The sequence below is a fragment of the Elephantulus edwardii genome, unplaced genomic scaffold, assembly GCF_000299155.1.
Source record: "Elephantulus edwardii isolate Elephantulus edwardi_28Jun2011 unplaced genomic scaffold, EleEdw1.0 scaffold00066, whole genome shotgun sequence".
Lineage (NCBI taxonomy): Eukaryota > Metazoa > Chordata > Mammalia > Macroscelidea > Macroscelididae > Elephantulus > Elephantulus edwardii.
The window spans coordinates 11,317,929-11,335,425 of NW_006399816.1; the positions used below are offsets into that span (position 1 = coordinate 11,317,929).

Below are 17,497 nucleotides of genomic sequence, written 5' to 3' on the forward strand. Positions count from 1 at the left end.
CTGTTACTGTGCAACTGTGCCAATGCAATCTCACTGAGAGCCAATGCAATCTCTTTGAGTTTCCCTCATTTCTGCTGACCCTCTACATTCCCAACCACACTCCAACCTGTTTTAACCACAAACCACCGTGCTGACTGTTTAAGGTGCCCCAGACTCTGCTGGGCACTTTATGTGAATTATCCAATTCACAGCAACCCAAATGTATCGGCGTGTTATTATCCCCATGAGGAAAAGGTTGAGTAAAACCAGCAAGATATAGCTACTACTGGGTGGCAGAGCCGGGCTGAGAACTCAGCACTGTCAATTCCAAAAGCTGAATTCTAAAGTATAATGCGGTTCACAACCTCTCAGAAGTACTGTGAAATGTCCTTTCTGTACATTTGTCATCTAAAAGTCTGGCTGACAGGCTGAAGGCAAGTGAAAAATTTTATTTCACAAAAAACAATTAAGAGCTCACCACAAACTGCACCTCAAGATATAAGCCTTGACCAATAGAACCCAGGACTTAAGACAATTCCTTTCCATGAACCCATCTCTATATCTCTTGTAGGTTCTGTAAAGTCCACCTTTGTCATCCTGTCCCTGAACCCCTGAGAGATAAGGCACACTCTACCCACTGGTCACAATGACCATGATTTTCACAGCTATGGTTATGAGGTCCCCAGCTCCTGGAAGCATTTGCCTAAACTGTCCATTTGGCAAAACCCCCAGAGGAAGAGATGAGTGCTCTGTACCTGGAAAAACCTCTGAGTTAATGTCAGCAGGCCTCCTAGTCTCCACATTCCAGCTGGCAAGCATGTGCAACTGCCAGGAAAATAGGATAATGTGGGCAGGGAGGGGATGGAAGCGCTCTGGGGAGGAAAGTGTGCCTGTTAACTTAATCTTCTGTAGAGGTAAAGAATTTACTCGAGGGTACTCATCTCATACCCTTTCTGTAGAAGCTGAATTTATCTGGTCAACAGACATTTACAACAGGCTTCTGAAAGATTAGAGCCCTGGTTAAGTGCTTGCTGCTAATCAAAAGGTTGGCAGTTCAAACTCACCAGCACCTATAACCTTTCAAGCTTTGCAGCCTTAGAAATGCAATTCTACTTTGAGGCAGTTCTACTTTGTCTTTTAAGGTCATGATAAGTTAGAATTGACTTAACATAAATAGATTTGGGGTGTTCTGGTCTGTAGAGTTATTTATTTGGGCTCCATACAATAGGAAACTCTGGGTGTTATTATTGCTAGGCAGTTTAGAAATGCGAAGAAATTGTTCTTGTTTTTCATGCTGCAACACAGAAAATCCTATAGTAAAAGGGGTTCTTTCCAGCTCCTTCCAGTTTGTCCTGTTGTCATGTGCTGTTGAATTGGTCCCAGACTCATAGTGAAGCCATGTACAATAGGAAAAGTCCCTGAATTGTACAATAGGGTCAAACGAACCACTGTAGGATTTTCACTGGCTGGTTTTTAGAAGAACACCACCAGGCCTTTCTAATCTTTGTGCAGAAGCTCCAGTGGTACCTGCCAAGCATCGTCTCATTCATTCACTCATTACTGTTGAGTCGGAACTGACTCATAACTGACTCTCCAGTGGGTTTTCAGAGGCTGGACATACTATCCTTCTTCTTCAGAGCAACCAGTGGATTCCAAGTGCCTGCCTTTGAGGTGGCAACACAACGCCATACCCATTAGGCCACCAGAGCTCCCTGTGTCAATTATCATAGCAACATACAAGTCTTTAGTAACAGACAGGTAGTGGCTGCACAGAAACTATATGGGTCAATCGCTAAACCTAGACCTCTCGCTCGGAAGATGGGAATTCTACAAAGCTACCGCTGTCTCCTGCTCCAGCCTACACATACCCTTTTCCCAGAAATGAAGGAGGCTGTTGCTTCCACTGAGGAGTGTCTTTGATTTCATCGGTGTGAACTGTTACACTGCTGCTTCCTCCCCCATCAGCCAGCCCCTGGGAAGGCTCTGGACTGAGGGAGTCCAGCCTGCAACTTTGACCAAGAGACTTCCCAACAGCATTCCTCTCTCATTCTGTGCCCAAAGCTGTGGCCCTCGAGTGCTAAAAGAGGGTGGCTGCTCTTTGGGCAAGACCTTTCTGAGTGGACCACCAACAAACAAAAGGACAGAGCACAATAAGCCTAGGCCCCAAGTGCTGATGATTCTCCAACTGTGTGGCCCGATTCCTATCCCCTCCTGGTCCAGAACTCAGTACCTGGTCTCCTGTCTTCCTGTAGGGTCCTGTGTCTTTCTATGTGGCCCAGTTTTCCATCCAAACCCTCCTGCCCAAACCGGGTTCTAACTAGACCTCTCTCAAGAATACCATCAACACAGCCTTTAAATCTGTAACGAGAATTTCTCATTACAATTTCTTCTGTATCTATTATATGAAGGCAATATTAGAAGGTGAAGCCTCTGAGGCTGAGGTCTAGATTGCTCCATCCAGAGCCTATGCAGGACACCCCGGGCTGACCCAGGCCTCTTGTCCGCTGCGCCAAGAGGTCCTCGTCCTCCTGACGTGTCCCTTGGCCACAAGCAGCAGGCTGAGCCTCTGTGGGCTGAATGTGGCGAGAAGTCATGTTTTACTTGGCTTGAATGGTGTTTAAAATTTGAGAAATTAGTTGCCAATTATTTTTAAATTGGGAGATTTTGCAATAAAAACCCAGATTTTTCAGTTTCTCTTGGAGAGTGGAAATGTTTGGCAAAGCTGTGTCCACATCTCCACATGGCAACAACTAGCCGAGGAGGAGCCGCTACCCCTTCCCAGTCTACCGGTCCCTTCTCACCCTCTTCACGCATTGACAGTTGTCTGTCCAATCCAGGGGACAACTGTATCAGGGATCTGAGCCTGGCCTCATGCCCTGAATTCGACCCCTCCAGTCTTTCCTATCCTTGAATCTCTGATTCATCAAGAGCTGACCAACCCCAACCACTGAGCATGTGCATATTAAACTCCATTCTATGTTTTACAGGTCAAACTTCTCATTAGCATTGTCTAATCAGGCAAAAACCTGGGGGGGGGGGAAGGGATGAAGCAATAATTATACAACTGGAAGAAATTCAGTGAGGATGAGTCACCCACACAGATAAGTCCTCAACAACCTCAAACTTAACCTGCTTCAAACTGAATGCATGACCTGCCCAGTGCTTCCTCCTACTGAAGGAGGGATCTCTACTCAACCTCTCACAGTATCACCAATTCCTGAGATATGTGGACTGAATATGAAGAAACACCCTTCTCTGTAATACACACTCCGCATAACACACACACACATTTACACACATGTGTGTGTTTGTCTACTCTTATATTTTCACATAATTGTATTTCTTTCCAGTCACCTGCTATACATCTGAGAGCTGGACAATGAATAAGGATGACAGACAAGAATTGATGCCTTTCAGTTGTGATGCTGGAGAAGAGCATGGAATATCCCATGGACGGCCAAAAGAAGAAATAGAAATATCTTGAAGAAGGTGTAGCCAGAGTGCTCTTTGGAGGCAAGGATGGCAAACTTTCATCTCACAAACTAGGGGCTTTGTTGTCAAGAGGGACTATTCCTGGGAAAGGGATATCACACTTGGAAAGGTAGTGGAGGGTCAACAAAAGAGAGACAGACCTTCAATGAGATGTGCCACAGTGTCTATGGTAATGGGTTCAAATGTGTCAGGAATGACATGGTGGCAGAGGGCTGGGCAGGGTTCAGATCTGCTGTTCAGAGGATCCCTAGGAGTTGTACTTGACTTGATGGCACTTAACAACAACATTTTTAACTGCTGTTATGTGCTGTAGAGTCAGGACCATCCCATACCTGACCCTTCTGTGGATTTTCAGAGGCTATAAACAGCACTAGAGGAGGCTGTCCATCTTATTCCGTTTCAGCAGCTGGTGGGTTACAGTGCAACTCTCCTTATTCACAAGGCCACAAGAGCAAATACCTTAACAGACTTCCATTCTAAACTTAGTGAGCTCTGGTGGCACAGCAGTTAAGTTCTCAGCAGCTAACTAAAAGGCTGATTGTTTGAACCAGCCTAGCAGCTGCCTGAGAAAAAGATTTGTGATCTGCTTCTGTAAAGATGACAACTGAGAAAAGCCTGGGGGGGCGGGGTGGTGGCGGGAATAGGACTCTGCTCCATCACACGGAGTCACTAGGCATGAAAAACTGATTCTGTAGCATCTGACAATAAGAATTCCAAATCTGGGTCTAGAAAATGTCACTCTCACGAGCACAGCAAGTATTAGAGGAACTGGAGGTTGTAATGTCAACCGATTGGGTGACCTTCGACAAAGCACTTGACCTCTGAGAACCATTGTTTCACTCTCTGTAAAGGAAAGGAGGCCCAAATCCACCTGTAAGCATCTTGGACCTGGAACAGTAAAGAAGTCATTGACTGGGCATCAATTATAACAGGCAACTTATATGTTTTCCTATTTAATCCCAAGCTGATTCCTTGAGGAAAGAAATCATTACCCACATATCACAGGTGAGAAAACTCAGGCTCATTTAGGTCCCACATGTAGGAAGGGGCAGAACAAGAGCCTGGCTTCAGGGCGCTTGGATTCAAAATGCTCACCACTCTGTCACTCTGCGTAATCTGATTGGCTACTTCACACAGCTCTTTGTTCTAGGCTGGGTTTTGGGGTGATTTTCCTTTTCTTTTCTTTATATAACGAAGAACAAATTGTAATTTAGACTCTTTCAATCATCTTGGAAGGAAAATTCCTGTAATAAAAGCCTGAGGCCATCAGCTTGGCATGAATACGACTTTTCAATGTAACCAGTAATGAGTCACCATCAAGTTGATTTTGATTCACGGTGACCCTGTCTATACGCTATAGAGCAGAACTGCTCCATAGGGTTTTCAAGGCTGTGACTTGTCTAGAAACAGATCAGACCATTTCCCACAAAGCCACTTGGGTGGGTGCAGACCATTAACCTTTCAGGCTGTAGTCCAGTCCAATGATTTGTCCAGCATAAGGCATGCTGTTTCTTTGCCCTTCTACCATGTTTTCATCACCTCCTGATGTCTCATAGTCATGTTCCCACTCCAGCCCTACCGCACCCATGTCATTTAACTAAATACTGCAGATACAAGGACATAAAGTGACAAGAGAGCTGGACAGGGGATGGCACTGTGGAGCATAAGGACAGATGTTATAAGAGAACCCCACAGTGCTGGCCAGAGAGCAACACTTCCCACAAAAGAACTGGGAAGAAAGTCAAGAATAAAAAGATAAAAGGGGAAGAACATGAGTGAGTCAAATTTGCAGGTAAGAAGTGATTTGTGTCTTCTAGGTTGCAACACCCCCATGATACATCTTCAAGGATATGAACATGTACGGCCAAGCACAATCAATAAGAGTGCATCTAAATTCCAAAATCAATCTCCATAATAGTCTATGTGTTTCCTACTGCCAAAGGGGCCCTTTAGAGTAGTGAGAGAAGATCTTCACCCTGAAACCCACAGCGTCCCTTTTCAGCAGGAAGTAGCTAAGAGAATACACCATCCCCTTTTCCTTATGACTCAGGGTGAAGTCTCTCTCAGGGAGGAGTGATAGGGAATGGCAAAGGACACACTGACAAAGAAGATTAATCAGAACTGGCTTTGACAAGCACTGTGGCATTTGGACAAGAACAAACTGGGAGGAGGGTAGAGAGAATAGTGCAACAATGAATGAATGGAAACCCAAAATCTCTGTAAATGTTTATGAAAATTAATAAAATATAATTATAGAAAAAAAAAGAAGTGATGTCTAAATGGAGTTTTAGAACATTTTACTTTGCAACATAAAAATTCTACTTCAGATCTTTGGGAGAATGCAAAGACTAACATTATTTTAAAGGCTTTCAGGGTGGGAAATGTGTGTGTGTGTGCATGTGTGCACGTGTGTGTGTGTGCGTGCACGTGTGTGTGTGTGTGTGTGTTTCAAGCTAGATGCTTGATACAGAAGCAAGTGGGTACAAGAAGTTTCCAGATATACTGTTAGATGCTTGATATGGAAGCAAGTGCTTACAAGACGTTTCCAGAGAGCTCAGCTATGCAAATTCTATTTATTCACCAAGAGCTTAAATCCCACTTCCTCTGTGCAGTCCTCCCAGACTGCTCAATCTCACAAGGATTTCCTCTTTCTGAACCCCTGTCAGACTTCACTTTTCTTGGCACTCACCATGTTGGGTGACTATGTCTTCTAATTCCTCTAATCCCTTTGGAATCTAATATGGAACCTTGGTGAGGGAATAGTCAAATCTTCAGTTATGAAAGGCCAGCAATCTGAATCCATAGGCTACTCCAAGGGAAAAAGTTATGGCAGCCTGCTCCAGACTACAACCTGAGAAACCCCATGGAGCAGTTCCACCCTGTTCTTCAGGGTCATTATCAGTTAAAACTGGCTTGACAGGAGAGGGTTTGTTTGAGTTGGTGGTCTGGTGGTGTAGCACATAGTGTATTGTCAAGGTCAGTAGTTTGAACCCACTATACAGAAAGGACTCAGTGGCATTAGGTTTTTATTTGTTTGTTTTAGAACCAGATGCAAAATTTCTTTAATGAAGGGACTTGAACAGAGCAAGGAAGTTGTTGTTATGTGCCATCGAGTTGTCTACGACTCATAGAGACCCTATGTACAACAGCCCTAAACCCTGCTGTATCCTGTGCCATTCGCACTGCTTCTGACACACCCATCCCAATTATCCCAGTCACTGAATCAATCCACCTCATAGAGGGTCTTTCTCTCCCGTGCCATCCTCTATCCTCCCAAGTATGATGTCCCTCTCCAAGGACTAGTCCCTCCTTGCAAGGAAGAGAAGCAGTTAATTTTCAAAGATAAGTGGCTTATCATCCACTTTCAGCCTTGACTACCAAATTCCACCCATTCTTTCTAGCTCAAAGAACTCAACATCCAAGTAGCTCTTTTGACTGTACCCACTGGAATTAAGCAGCACTATTTTTAAATTTCAAAATATCCAGTTCAGTGAAAAGAACTATCCTGCTGGACAAAAGTACACTTGAATTCTTTTGCTTGTGAATTGGATGATCTCTTGAGCAATTCATCCTGCGCCTCCCAACCTCTGTCTGCTCCTCTGTGAATGAGTACCTGCCTCATAGGCTCATGCAAGCTCTCAATGCAAGAAGGCATTGGACACAGCTCCAGCACACAGGGCATGCTTCAAGATGAAAGGCATCACCGATACCAGTTAGATTTCCTACTTCCTGTGGGTGTTGTTTTGTGCTCCAGAGTGGTGCCAACTCAATATATAGAGCTTCCCCCCCCCAAACTTCTAGAGCACTAAAGAATAGCAAAATACTGCATAGCGCCACTGTTATAAAGCAGGTCTGACCTGGGGGGGGGGTGGGAGCGGAATAGGATAAGGGTGCATAGATAATGACCATTGCATTGGAAAAGATGAAGAAAAGAACTGTTTAAAAGGAATATATAATTAGGCATTATACATACAACAACAATGCAGAATAAGACGTGTATCACTGTAAAAAGGACTGGGAGGGGGGAAGGGGAAGAGGGGAGGTAGGTCATTGGGCAACAATGAATTAATTTTTTTTTAAGTGAACTGGAGGATGGGGAAATGAGGGGGGTGGGTAGAATGTGTAACAATGAATAAATGAATGAAAATCTAACTTCTCTGTAAATTGGCATTAAAGTCACAATTAAAATTTTATTTTAAAAAAATCAAACTCTGGAATATACCAAAATTCTTTAACATGAAATTACTCTGTCACACCACGGGTCTAAATACTCAGAATCTCCATCAGGTTAGGGGGATGGTGGAGCCGCCCAGCAGTGCTGTCTGCAGTCTTTAACAAATCTCCATCCTCCAAGGGGTTCGGCTGTGTGCTCACCCAAGTTTGACAATGCCATTCAGAAAGTGCAAACTTACCGCTATCGAGCAGATTCCAGCTCAGTGATGCCACACCAAGTTTCCAAGGCTATCAATCTTAATCTTCGTCCCTTGGAGCTGATGTTGGAATTGACCTGTCAGAGATGCAGGGACTTTGGGTGCAGCATAATATGATTCAGACAAAGCCACAGGGCCACTAGACAACACTAGACAATGATCCTCAAACTCTTTTCCTATGGAAATTTGAGGCTCCAAAGAGGCACTTCTACATCAGAGGTTCTCAACCATAACTGGGTGGGCATCATCACAGCAATGTCTGAAGATAATTCAAGATTCTAATTTACTATCACTCCTCACTAATTATGGGTTCCACATCTGCAAACTCATCTACTCACTCAAAAGCAATATTTGTGGCACTGTGGAAGTCCATGGGAAGAACAAAAAAGTTGAGTTTCCCAGCATATGTGACTAGCTAGGAACTGAATACTGTTCCTGGTCTTTTTAGTTACTTGCTATACAACTGAAAATTGAATGGCAGATCTAAGGACAACAAAAGGAGAATCTAAGCCTTTGAGCTGTGGTGTTTGGAGAAAAGAACTAATTATCCCATGGACTTCCAAAAGAATAAACAAATATGTCTTGGGAAAAACGCAACCAGGGTGCTTCTTAGAGGCAAGGATGCAAAACTTCACCTCATATACTTTGGGTATATTGTTAGGGGAGGTAAGTGCTTGGGAAAAGGCATCATTCTTGGAAAGGTGGAGGGTCCGAGAAAGAGAGGAAGACTCCCAACAAGAAAGACTGACTGACACAGTGACTATAATAATGGGCACAAGCACAGCAGAGATGATGTGGATGGCACACAATGGGGGGGGGAAGGTTCATATCTGTATTATATAGGGTTAATATAAGTCAGTTGATTTGATGGTACCTAACACCAGTGTCCTGGGGGCTTTAAAACAAAACAACGGTGAATAAGGAGAATCTGCTATAATTGTCTTTAATTGGTTTGGAATGAGGCCCAGGTGTCAAGATTTTTAAAAGATGGCCAGAGGATGGGATGGGTCAGCCAAGGTTGAAAACAGCTGCTCCACTTGGAGCTAGACTCCAGGGTTTACCAGCAATGCCTCTGAGGCTTCAGCGAAAGCAGCCTTTTGTCTGAGCTTGAAACTAAGCCTCCAGTTAAGACTGATTTTGCAGGAAAGATTCTTTAGCTTTAAAAAATAAAAAATCAGTACATCTGGAAACAGCTGGTCTAGCCTCTTAGAGCCTTGAGGCCCCACATCCTGGTTTTTAATTCACCTTTGTGTCTGTCCCGCGGTCTTATAATATAGTCGGTAGATGGTTAATAAATATTTGCTGGAAGGTTGGAGAGCTTTGCTTTATTTGTTTTCTGGCTCCAATTAAGTGTTCAGTTCCCCAACATAGCAACTTAACAGTTTCTTAAACATCTACAGCCTCAAACCTCAACCCTGAAACAGACTGTGGTGCAGACAACCACCCAGAGAACACGCTGACATACCTCTCCTTGGGGTCACATACACCATGCCTGTTGCTAATGACTGATAAATATAAGCAAATGTTGCTTTAGTCAGCTGGGAGAGCATGACATTTGTCAGCAGTGCTGGCCTCCCAGGATAATATTTGGATTGTTTCATCTGAAACTGTCAAATTACAAGAGCATGATAGAAAAGTGTAGGAACTTCACAGTAAACAGTAACTGGCCCCTTGTCAATAAGTTAGAAGTGGGGGGGGGGGCGTACAATCTCTTCTGCCAAAATACACGGGGCTGGAATGCCTGCAGCCGAGGCCTGGGGCCAACAAGCAAAGGGGAGCAAGTTCCTCCCCTGGTTCTCAACCACAGAGGCAGCGCAGAAGCCCCTATCCTACTGCCCCCACCCCCAGGACATTGCCCTCCACCACCACAGCTGGGGGCTGGCTGAAGGATGTAGGGCCTTGGGGAAAAAGAGCACTACCTTCAAATCCCAGCTTTTCTGCTGCCTCTTAGCAGTCATTTGAGCTCTCAGGGCCACAGATTCCTCAGATCTACTTTATCAGGTCCTTAGAGCCATGACTGCCAGGTTCAAATCCTAACTCTTCATTTACTAAATGCAGCCTTGGGCAATTTACTTCTCATACTTTCACCTCGAAAATGGGGATATAGTAGTATGTACCTCACAGGTTGTCAATGTCAAATGATCAGAATAGCACGTGTCACAGCACACCCATTCAATAAAACTTTTGTTGTTGGGTCCTATCCTGCCGATTCCAATTCATAGCAACCTCATGTGACAGAGTAGAACACTTTCACTGGATTATGCAGCTATAATCACTATAGTAACAGATCACCATAAAGCCACTAAGGATTCAACCCATCAGCAGTCAAGCACTTAACTGCTGCGCCACTAGGGCTGCATCATTCACTTCACCTTGGCTGCTAACAGAAAGCTTGGCGATTCAAATCCACACAGAGATACAAAGGCCTGGTCATCTAAAAAACAGGCAAGAGTCTGCGCAATGACAACTGGCTGGGGGTTCTGAATAGTCACTGTGAACAAATCTGCATTCTTTTTTTTTTTTTAAATTAATTACCCAAGTAGGCACTATTTATTGATCAATAGAGAAAAAAAAAACCACACAAAAAAAAAACCCCAACCAAACAAACCAGTAATGGCAGGCCTCACTGCCCACTTTCCAAACCAAAGTATCTTTTTTTTGTGTCATCAGTTTGTTTTTTAATCGGTATTCTTTAATCTAGCATATTTACAAAGGGCTTGACATGTGAGACTTTTTAGATCTATACAATTACTGTGACTTCGTACTGCCATTTCTTGACTTTGTATTTATTAAGACTTACACTCTGGTGGTATAGTCCACAGAAAGTTACCCTGCTAACACAAAGTGTGACTCTTTGGCAGTATGAATCCAGTATTTAGTTCCCAAGAAGAAAGGTGGGGAATCTCTTCTGCAATTTAGAGCCTATGAAATGAAAATTTATTGGAGGGAGTCAGCTATGAGTCAGTTCTCTAACTGAAGGGAAGTGAATGAGTGAAGTCTCTAATTAGACATGTACACAAAGTAGTGTATTTATTCATAATACTTTGAAGTTCATTGAATCCTGAAATCCACGCCTGCACGTATCTACCAATCTAAAGATTCAGGACTGGTTCATCCAGGGAAAAACACTAACAAATATTAGCTTTTAGATTAGAAATGCTTCTTGTCTTCTGAGCTCAAATCCACACAGCCTAAGCCAGGTCTCTCCTTTCTTTCAGGGATCACAGGAACTCAGGTCTTCTCATCCCTAGAGACCTCCTCCTTTCAACCCTCCACAAGATTTCCCTAAAGATGCCTAAGGACCTCCTCAGAATTAGCTCCACTTTGAAGATTATTCAGACCTCCAGAGTGGGATGGGAGTGGCCTCAGCCCTTTAAGTGGCTGCAAAATAAATCAGAAGATGAAACGAGATGTAGGAGCCAAGAACTCCTCCCCACCACGCAGAAGCAACACATTAGCTGAGCAACGTGCACAGCGCGCCCAAGGCGGAATCAGACACAGGGACAGTTGGGGAGGGGGCAGAGTGCAGGAGCTGCCTTACCTTCTTTCTGCTGTGGGTTCGCGGCCCCGGGCTTGCGGATGCCGGCTCCCGCGCAACCCCGCAATGCCCTGGCGGCCGGCGTTGAGGCTTGCGCGGGGCTCTTCGTGGGTCCGGTGCAGCGGCACCGATGTGCGCACGGCAGACACCACATGGCCCGCGAAGGCGTGCGCAGGGGTTCCAGGCAGCGGCAGGCCACGCGCGCGGTACGAGCCAGGCAAACAGGGCCGCGTCTGCTCCATCACGCCGCCGCTGCAGCTGCGCGAGCAAGCCGACCAGGGACCCCAGGCGCCCCACACGCCCGGGGAGCCGCCGCCACTGTCCTCCGGAACGCCTTCCACCGTTGTCATCCGCTGCGGGACCTGAGGAGACAGAGGCTGATTAGGGAACCAGAACTCCCGCTCCTCCACGGGTATCCCCATAGCTATCTTTGGGCAGGGCTGAATTACTTACCTAAGCATCACAGTAAGCACCTTGCCTATTTTACAATCAGAAAAAACAGATGGCCTAGCCAGAGTTATATTCCTTTTACAAAGCAGTCGTTATGTATATACACACAGAAACACAGATGTATACATATTGTTGTTGTTGCTATGTACCATCGAGTCAGAATTGACTCACAGCTGACTCTCCAGCAAGCTTTCAAAAGCAATAAATTGCAGAAGAGGAGAGTGCTCCTCTTTCTGCTGAGGGGCATTTGGTAGATTTGAACTGTGTGCCTTTGGGTTGGCAGCATAGGTCTTTACCACTAGGCCACCAGAGCTCCCCTATATATGTACATACATACATACATACATACATACATACATACATACATACATACATCAAGCATGCGCATGTCTGGTTCGACTCAACAACAAAGTCTCTAAATAGATGTATACACAAAGAATCACAGCTATTTGATAGCCTAGTTGGTAAAGAATTGGCTTCCAGTCAATAGGTATACGGTTCAAATCCACTAGCTGCTTCACGGGAGAAAATTGGGCAATCTCCTCCATTCTATGCCATTTACAGCCTCGAAAAGTTACAGGGTCTCCTGTGAGTTGATTCTGACTCAATGACAATGAGTTGAGAGTATGTACACTGGGGAGAAGTGGGGTTCAGGAAGGCAAAAGGACCCCAGAAAGACATAATGCAGTTCTAGCTTTGAGTGCCACAGACTTGAGGGGCTCTAACCATAGATTAGATTATGGCAATACCCTCACCATAGATCATAGACTGTTTTAACCTTGAGGAACTTCCCTTGAACCTTAACTTGTTGTTGGTGGTGTGTACCGTAGAGTTGGAACTGACCCATAGCTGACCCTCCAGTGGGTTTTCAGAAGCAGCTAATTGCGCAGGAGGAGAATGTCCATCCTTCTCCCACAGAGCAGCTGGTGGCCTCAAACTGCGTGCCTTTGGAATTACAGCACAGCTTGGCCACCAGAGCTCCCTGACTGCCTAAAAAGCAAACAGATATGTCTTGGGGAAAAATGCAACCAGAACGCACCTTTGTGGCAAGGATAGTGAAACTTCAACTAGCAACTAATATACTCTGGGCATGCTGCTAGGAGAGGCTATTCTTTGGAAAAGGATCTCATGGTAGGAAAGGTGCAGGGTCAGTGAAGGAGAGGGAGTTCTTCAACAAGATAAACTGACATAGGGACAGGAGCAATGAGCTCAAGTGTGTCAGAGGTGGTGAGGATGGCACAGGAGAGGACAGGCTTCAGATCTGCTGTTCATAAGGTCATTATGAGTTAGTAAATCACATGAGAGGATACTGCACCACCAAGATGATGTCAGGGATGGTACAGAGCTAGGCATCAGATAGTCTATGGAAATCATGCCCACAGAGTCAAAGGTGAGGTCAGTGCAGCAGTTCCTGACTATGGCTGTATGAGCCACAGGGGTGGGGACACGCGAGAACCTTGTCCATTCTAGTAACTTCAGTCCATCCCTATCAACTCTGAACCCAGGGGGAAAAAACCCTTTACCTGCTAATAGAGCTGACTCAATTTGATGGTTTAGCTAACAATCAGTTGGGGGCTGGAAACCCCTTGTTTAAGTAAATCAGGACCTGGTGGGTGGGCCTTTTGTATTGAAAGGCTGTTGGTCCCTGGGTCCTGCAGCCCTGGGCCTGGTGTTAATTTTGTTTGGGAAGAACTTTCTCCTAAGTGGTACAGCACTGGTCTGTCAATTTGCTGTCCTGTGGTAACTTGGGGTTGCTATGATGCTGAATGCTGTATGACTGGTGTGTCAAATGCCATAATGGGTATTCATGGTGGACAGTGTTTGGTGGAACTTCCAGAGTAAGACAGGCTTGGAAAAAGGATTGGCATCCACTTCCAAAACAACATGTCTTTGGAAACTCTGTGAACATTAGAGAAATGATGATAGTTATAAAACAGGGTTCAGATCTTTTGATCATAGGGCCACTAAGAGTTGTGCTCAACTCAACAGCACTTAACAAGAATACAGAAAAAAGAAACAACCCACAATGAAATGAAGGAAAAAATAAAACTTTCATTTTCTCCTCTCCATTTACTGAGTTAGGAATTCCAAACTGATGCTGGATTTAATGAGCTAGCTGGGGCAAAAAAAGCCTAAATATGGTAAGTCTTGATTCATAAAATGATACCCCAAGTGCGTAGAGTGGGTTTAAACATACCTACGCCACCCCCAAATACAGCTACATTCTAATCCCCAGAGTTTTGGACCTATTACTTGATCAAGGGAGAAGGGGGAAAGAAGGGGGTTTTGCAGAGGTAATTATGTTAAAGATCTTAAGATGAGATTTTCTAGAGTACCCTGAAGAGCCCTAAATCCAGTGACAATTGACCTTGTAGAGTTGGAAGGGAAGACACAGAGGTTGGCCATGTGAAGACTGAGGGTGAAGACTGAAATGCTACAGCCATAAACTAAGGACTTGGGGAGCCACCAGAATCTTGAAGGGACAAGAAAGGATTGTCCCTAAAGGCTCTGGAAAGGTGTAGGCCCAGACACTTGCTTTAAGATCTCTGGTTTCCAAGAGCCAGACTATGTTTAAGCCAGATTTCAAATGAATTGTCTTAAGCTACCAGTGTGTGGCAACTTGTGATGGAGGCCACAGGACACAATACAATGTGTGAGGGCTATGAGCGCAGAAGGGAAGTGGACCAACATTTATTAGCTCAGCACCTTCAATGTGTCCAGCACTGTGTAAGCAGGACACATGCACAGGGGCCAGCTTTAGGAAGCAGCCAGTATTAGCCTCATAATGGCCCCCCTCATGCTCCGTCTGCTGCCCCATCAAGCCCAGGAAGCTCGTGTTAGCCAATGTAATTCCCAGTGAGGAAAAATAAGCCCTGAGATCCAGCATGCTAGTGCCCACGGCCTCAGGCCACTAAGGTGTGCACACAGCAGCAAAGTGGAGGTCTCCAGAATCCTAGTGTTCTTTGCCACCTGTGGCACATGGTCTCTGCCTGTGAAGTTGTTGGGTAATGGAGTAAATGAGTGGAAATAAATCCACTGTAATAGTCACTCTCATGGAAGAATAATTGGGATAAATGGATAGAGACAGGAATATGTTTCTGGCACATCTGAGGGTTTCTGTCATCTACCACCTCCTGACTGTGCATTAACAGAGATAACTAAGACACTGCCTATAAAAGGTCTGGATTAGCCAGGCAGCTATATTAAAATTCCACTTCCTAGAGCTAACCCCACTCTAATTTAGTTTCCTATTGCCAAATTGGGTAGAGTCCCTGGTGGAAGAGAACATGAAACCACATTCCACCCTCTTCTAGTCAATGAGAATTTTTTCATTTATATTTGAATTATGTTGAGTGAGTTGAAATCCATCTGAGTCCCCATGGTGGGGATCTAACCACATACTCTAGAATTTTATTTTTATAGCAGTTATCCAGAGACAAAGGATAAAAACAAGACAGAGAAACAAAAAGGAGAGTAAAACAGAAAAAAGAGGATTTAAAAAAATATAAGTGAAGACAAAAGAGCTTAAGATACAAGTCGCTGATTGTACCAATCTCTCATGTTCCCACCACTCTTTCCAGCCCTCCTAACAGTCCTGGCTTCTCTTTCTTTTCTAGAAATCTGGCGTTTCCAGCAAAGCATGATGGGAAAATTTTCAAGTGTCTGAGACACAACACAGGCAGTCTCTCGGTTACCAATATGATCCATTCCTAAGTGTGTCTTTAAGTCAAATTTGTAGGTAAGTTGAAACAGGTGCATGTGATTCTTATTTAGCCTTATTTTTAAGGCAAGAAACTCTAGTGGCATAGCCTGTAAGGAGCTGTTCTGCTTACCCAAAGGCTCTGCTTCTCTGGCGGTTCGAATACACCAGTGGCTCTGAGAGAGAAAGATGGACAATCTCCTCCCATGTGAATAACAGCCTCAGAAACCAGTGGAAAGACAGTTGTGAGTTGATTCAGGCTCAATAACCTGAGCTTAATACAAGGAAAGACAGGCCTGGTGGTATAGTGCATAATGTACTGGGCTGCCACCTAAGAGGTTAGCGACTTGAACCCCCCAGCTGCTCCAGAGGAGAAAGATGGACACTCAGCCTTGGGTTTGGTTTTGCTTAGTGTAAGAAAAAGATGGCACAGTGCATTACATGTTGGGCTGCCAAACAGAAGGTTGGAAGTTGGAACCCACCAGCCTCACCATGGAATAAAGATGAGGCAGTGCCCCCGGTAAAGACTGATGGTCTGGAAACTTGATGGAGGGGAGCTGAGTTGAAACAAATTTAAGAGGAATGATTTTTAAAGCGTAATAAAAGGCTCAATGTTTTCCCATTATATAAATGCTACACATTGCTCACAGGGGTTGGTTCAATCAGTTCAAAGTAAGGGCAAATTTACATAACATTAAAGAGCAAGTAAAAGTTATCAGTAAGTCAAGGGTTCCTAGTCTGGGGACTTCCTCTATTAAAATAGCTACAGGACCTCTGTATCCTGTGAAACCATCATTGTCCAGTCTATGCTGATTCATAATGCCCTTACAGTAGAGAGAGCTGTCCAGGGTCACCAGGACTGTGGTCTTTGTGGGAGGAGACTGACACATCTTTCTCCTGTGGAGCAGCTGGAGCATTTAAACTATCAACCTCTATATTAGCAGACAAGTGTTTAACCACTGCACCAAGAGGGCTTCCAGAATGTAAATCACGGTGAGAGAATGAAAACAAACCAATTCTTGAAACTCAGAGCCTGCGTCTCTGTAACCTGCTAAGATGCTCCCAATCCACAGCACACACAAAGACCGAAGCAGAGAGCCTGAGGTGCTTCCAAAACTTGTCTTAAACCACCAAATTTTCTTCATGTAGAAAGGAGTTCTATTAAAAAAGAGACAACCCATTTGCAAGATCAAAAGCATGAATGGAAAGTTAGCAGGAAAACATAGGAAAATTATTTCATGTTACAGAGAATCAAACAAATGCAAAACAACATAAGTCCTTGTTGCTGCTGAATAAATTCCAACTCATAGCGACCTTAGAGGACAGAGCAGAGCTGCTCTACAGGTTTCCAAGTGCGTAACCAAAGGTTTTCTACTAACGAAAAGGCCGAGTGTCCTTGTTAGTTTGGATCTACCAGCAGTTCCAAAGGAGAAAGAAAGGCCGTCCTTTCCCGTAAAAATTTAGTTTTGGAAATCAGATAAAGGGTCACTGTGACCCGTAACCCACCCGATGGCCATGAGAAACCTTATGAAAACAGACTGTCACATCTTCCAGTAGAGCTGCTGGTAATATGGACCTTTCAGTTAGCAACTGTGCCACCAGAATTTCTTAAAAAAAAAAAAAAACAAAAAGCAACCCACACCAAAAAACCAACCAATAAAACGGTCTCTTTTGCCCTTTAGATTGGCTCAAATGATGACGTTTTATGGTCCTAGTGTGGTAAGAATGCTCCCTGCTGATGAAATCTCGACTTTGCAAAACTTATCAAAATTGTAAATACATTTTATAAAAGACACAAATGCAGGTTATACACATGGACTTCACCTGATGGTATGCATAGGAATCAGATCGACTACAACTGTGGAAGGAACCGCTGGAGAAGCTCAATATCAGCTGTGAAAACTAGGC

The 17,497-nt window shown here is 44.4% G+C and overlaps 1 protein-coding gene across 1 annotated transcript in view; it reads right to left on the reverse strand.

The window, feature by feature from the left end:
* THSD4 (thrombospondin, type I, domain containing 4) overlaps positions 1-17,497 on the reverse strand; it is an 868,930-nt gene that overhangs the window by 742,509 nt on the left and 108,924 nt on the right. Inside the window, exon 3 of the mRNA XM_006888339.1 lies at positions 11,443-11,801. Coding sequence (XP_006888401.1) covers positions 11,443-11,801 — 359 coding nt within the window. The remainder of the gene's footprint in view (positions 1-11,442; positions 11,802-17,497) is intronic.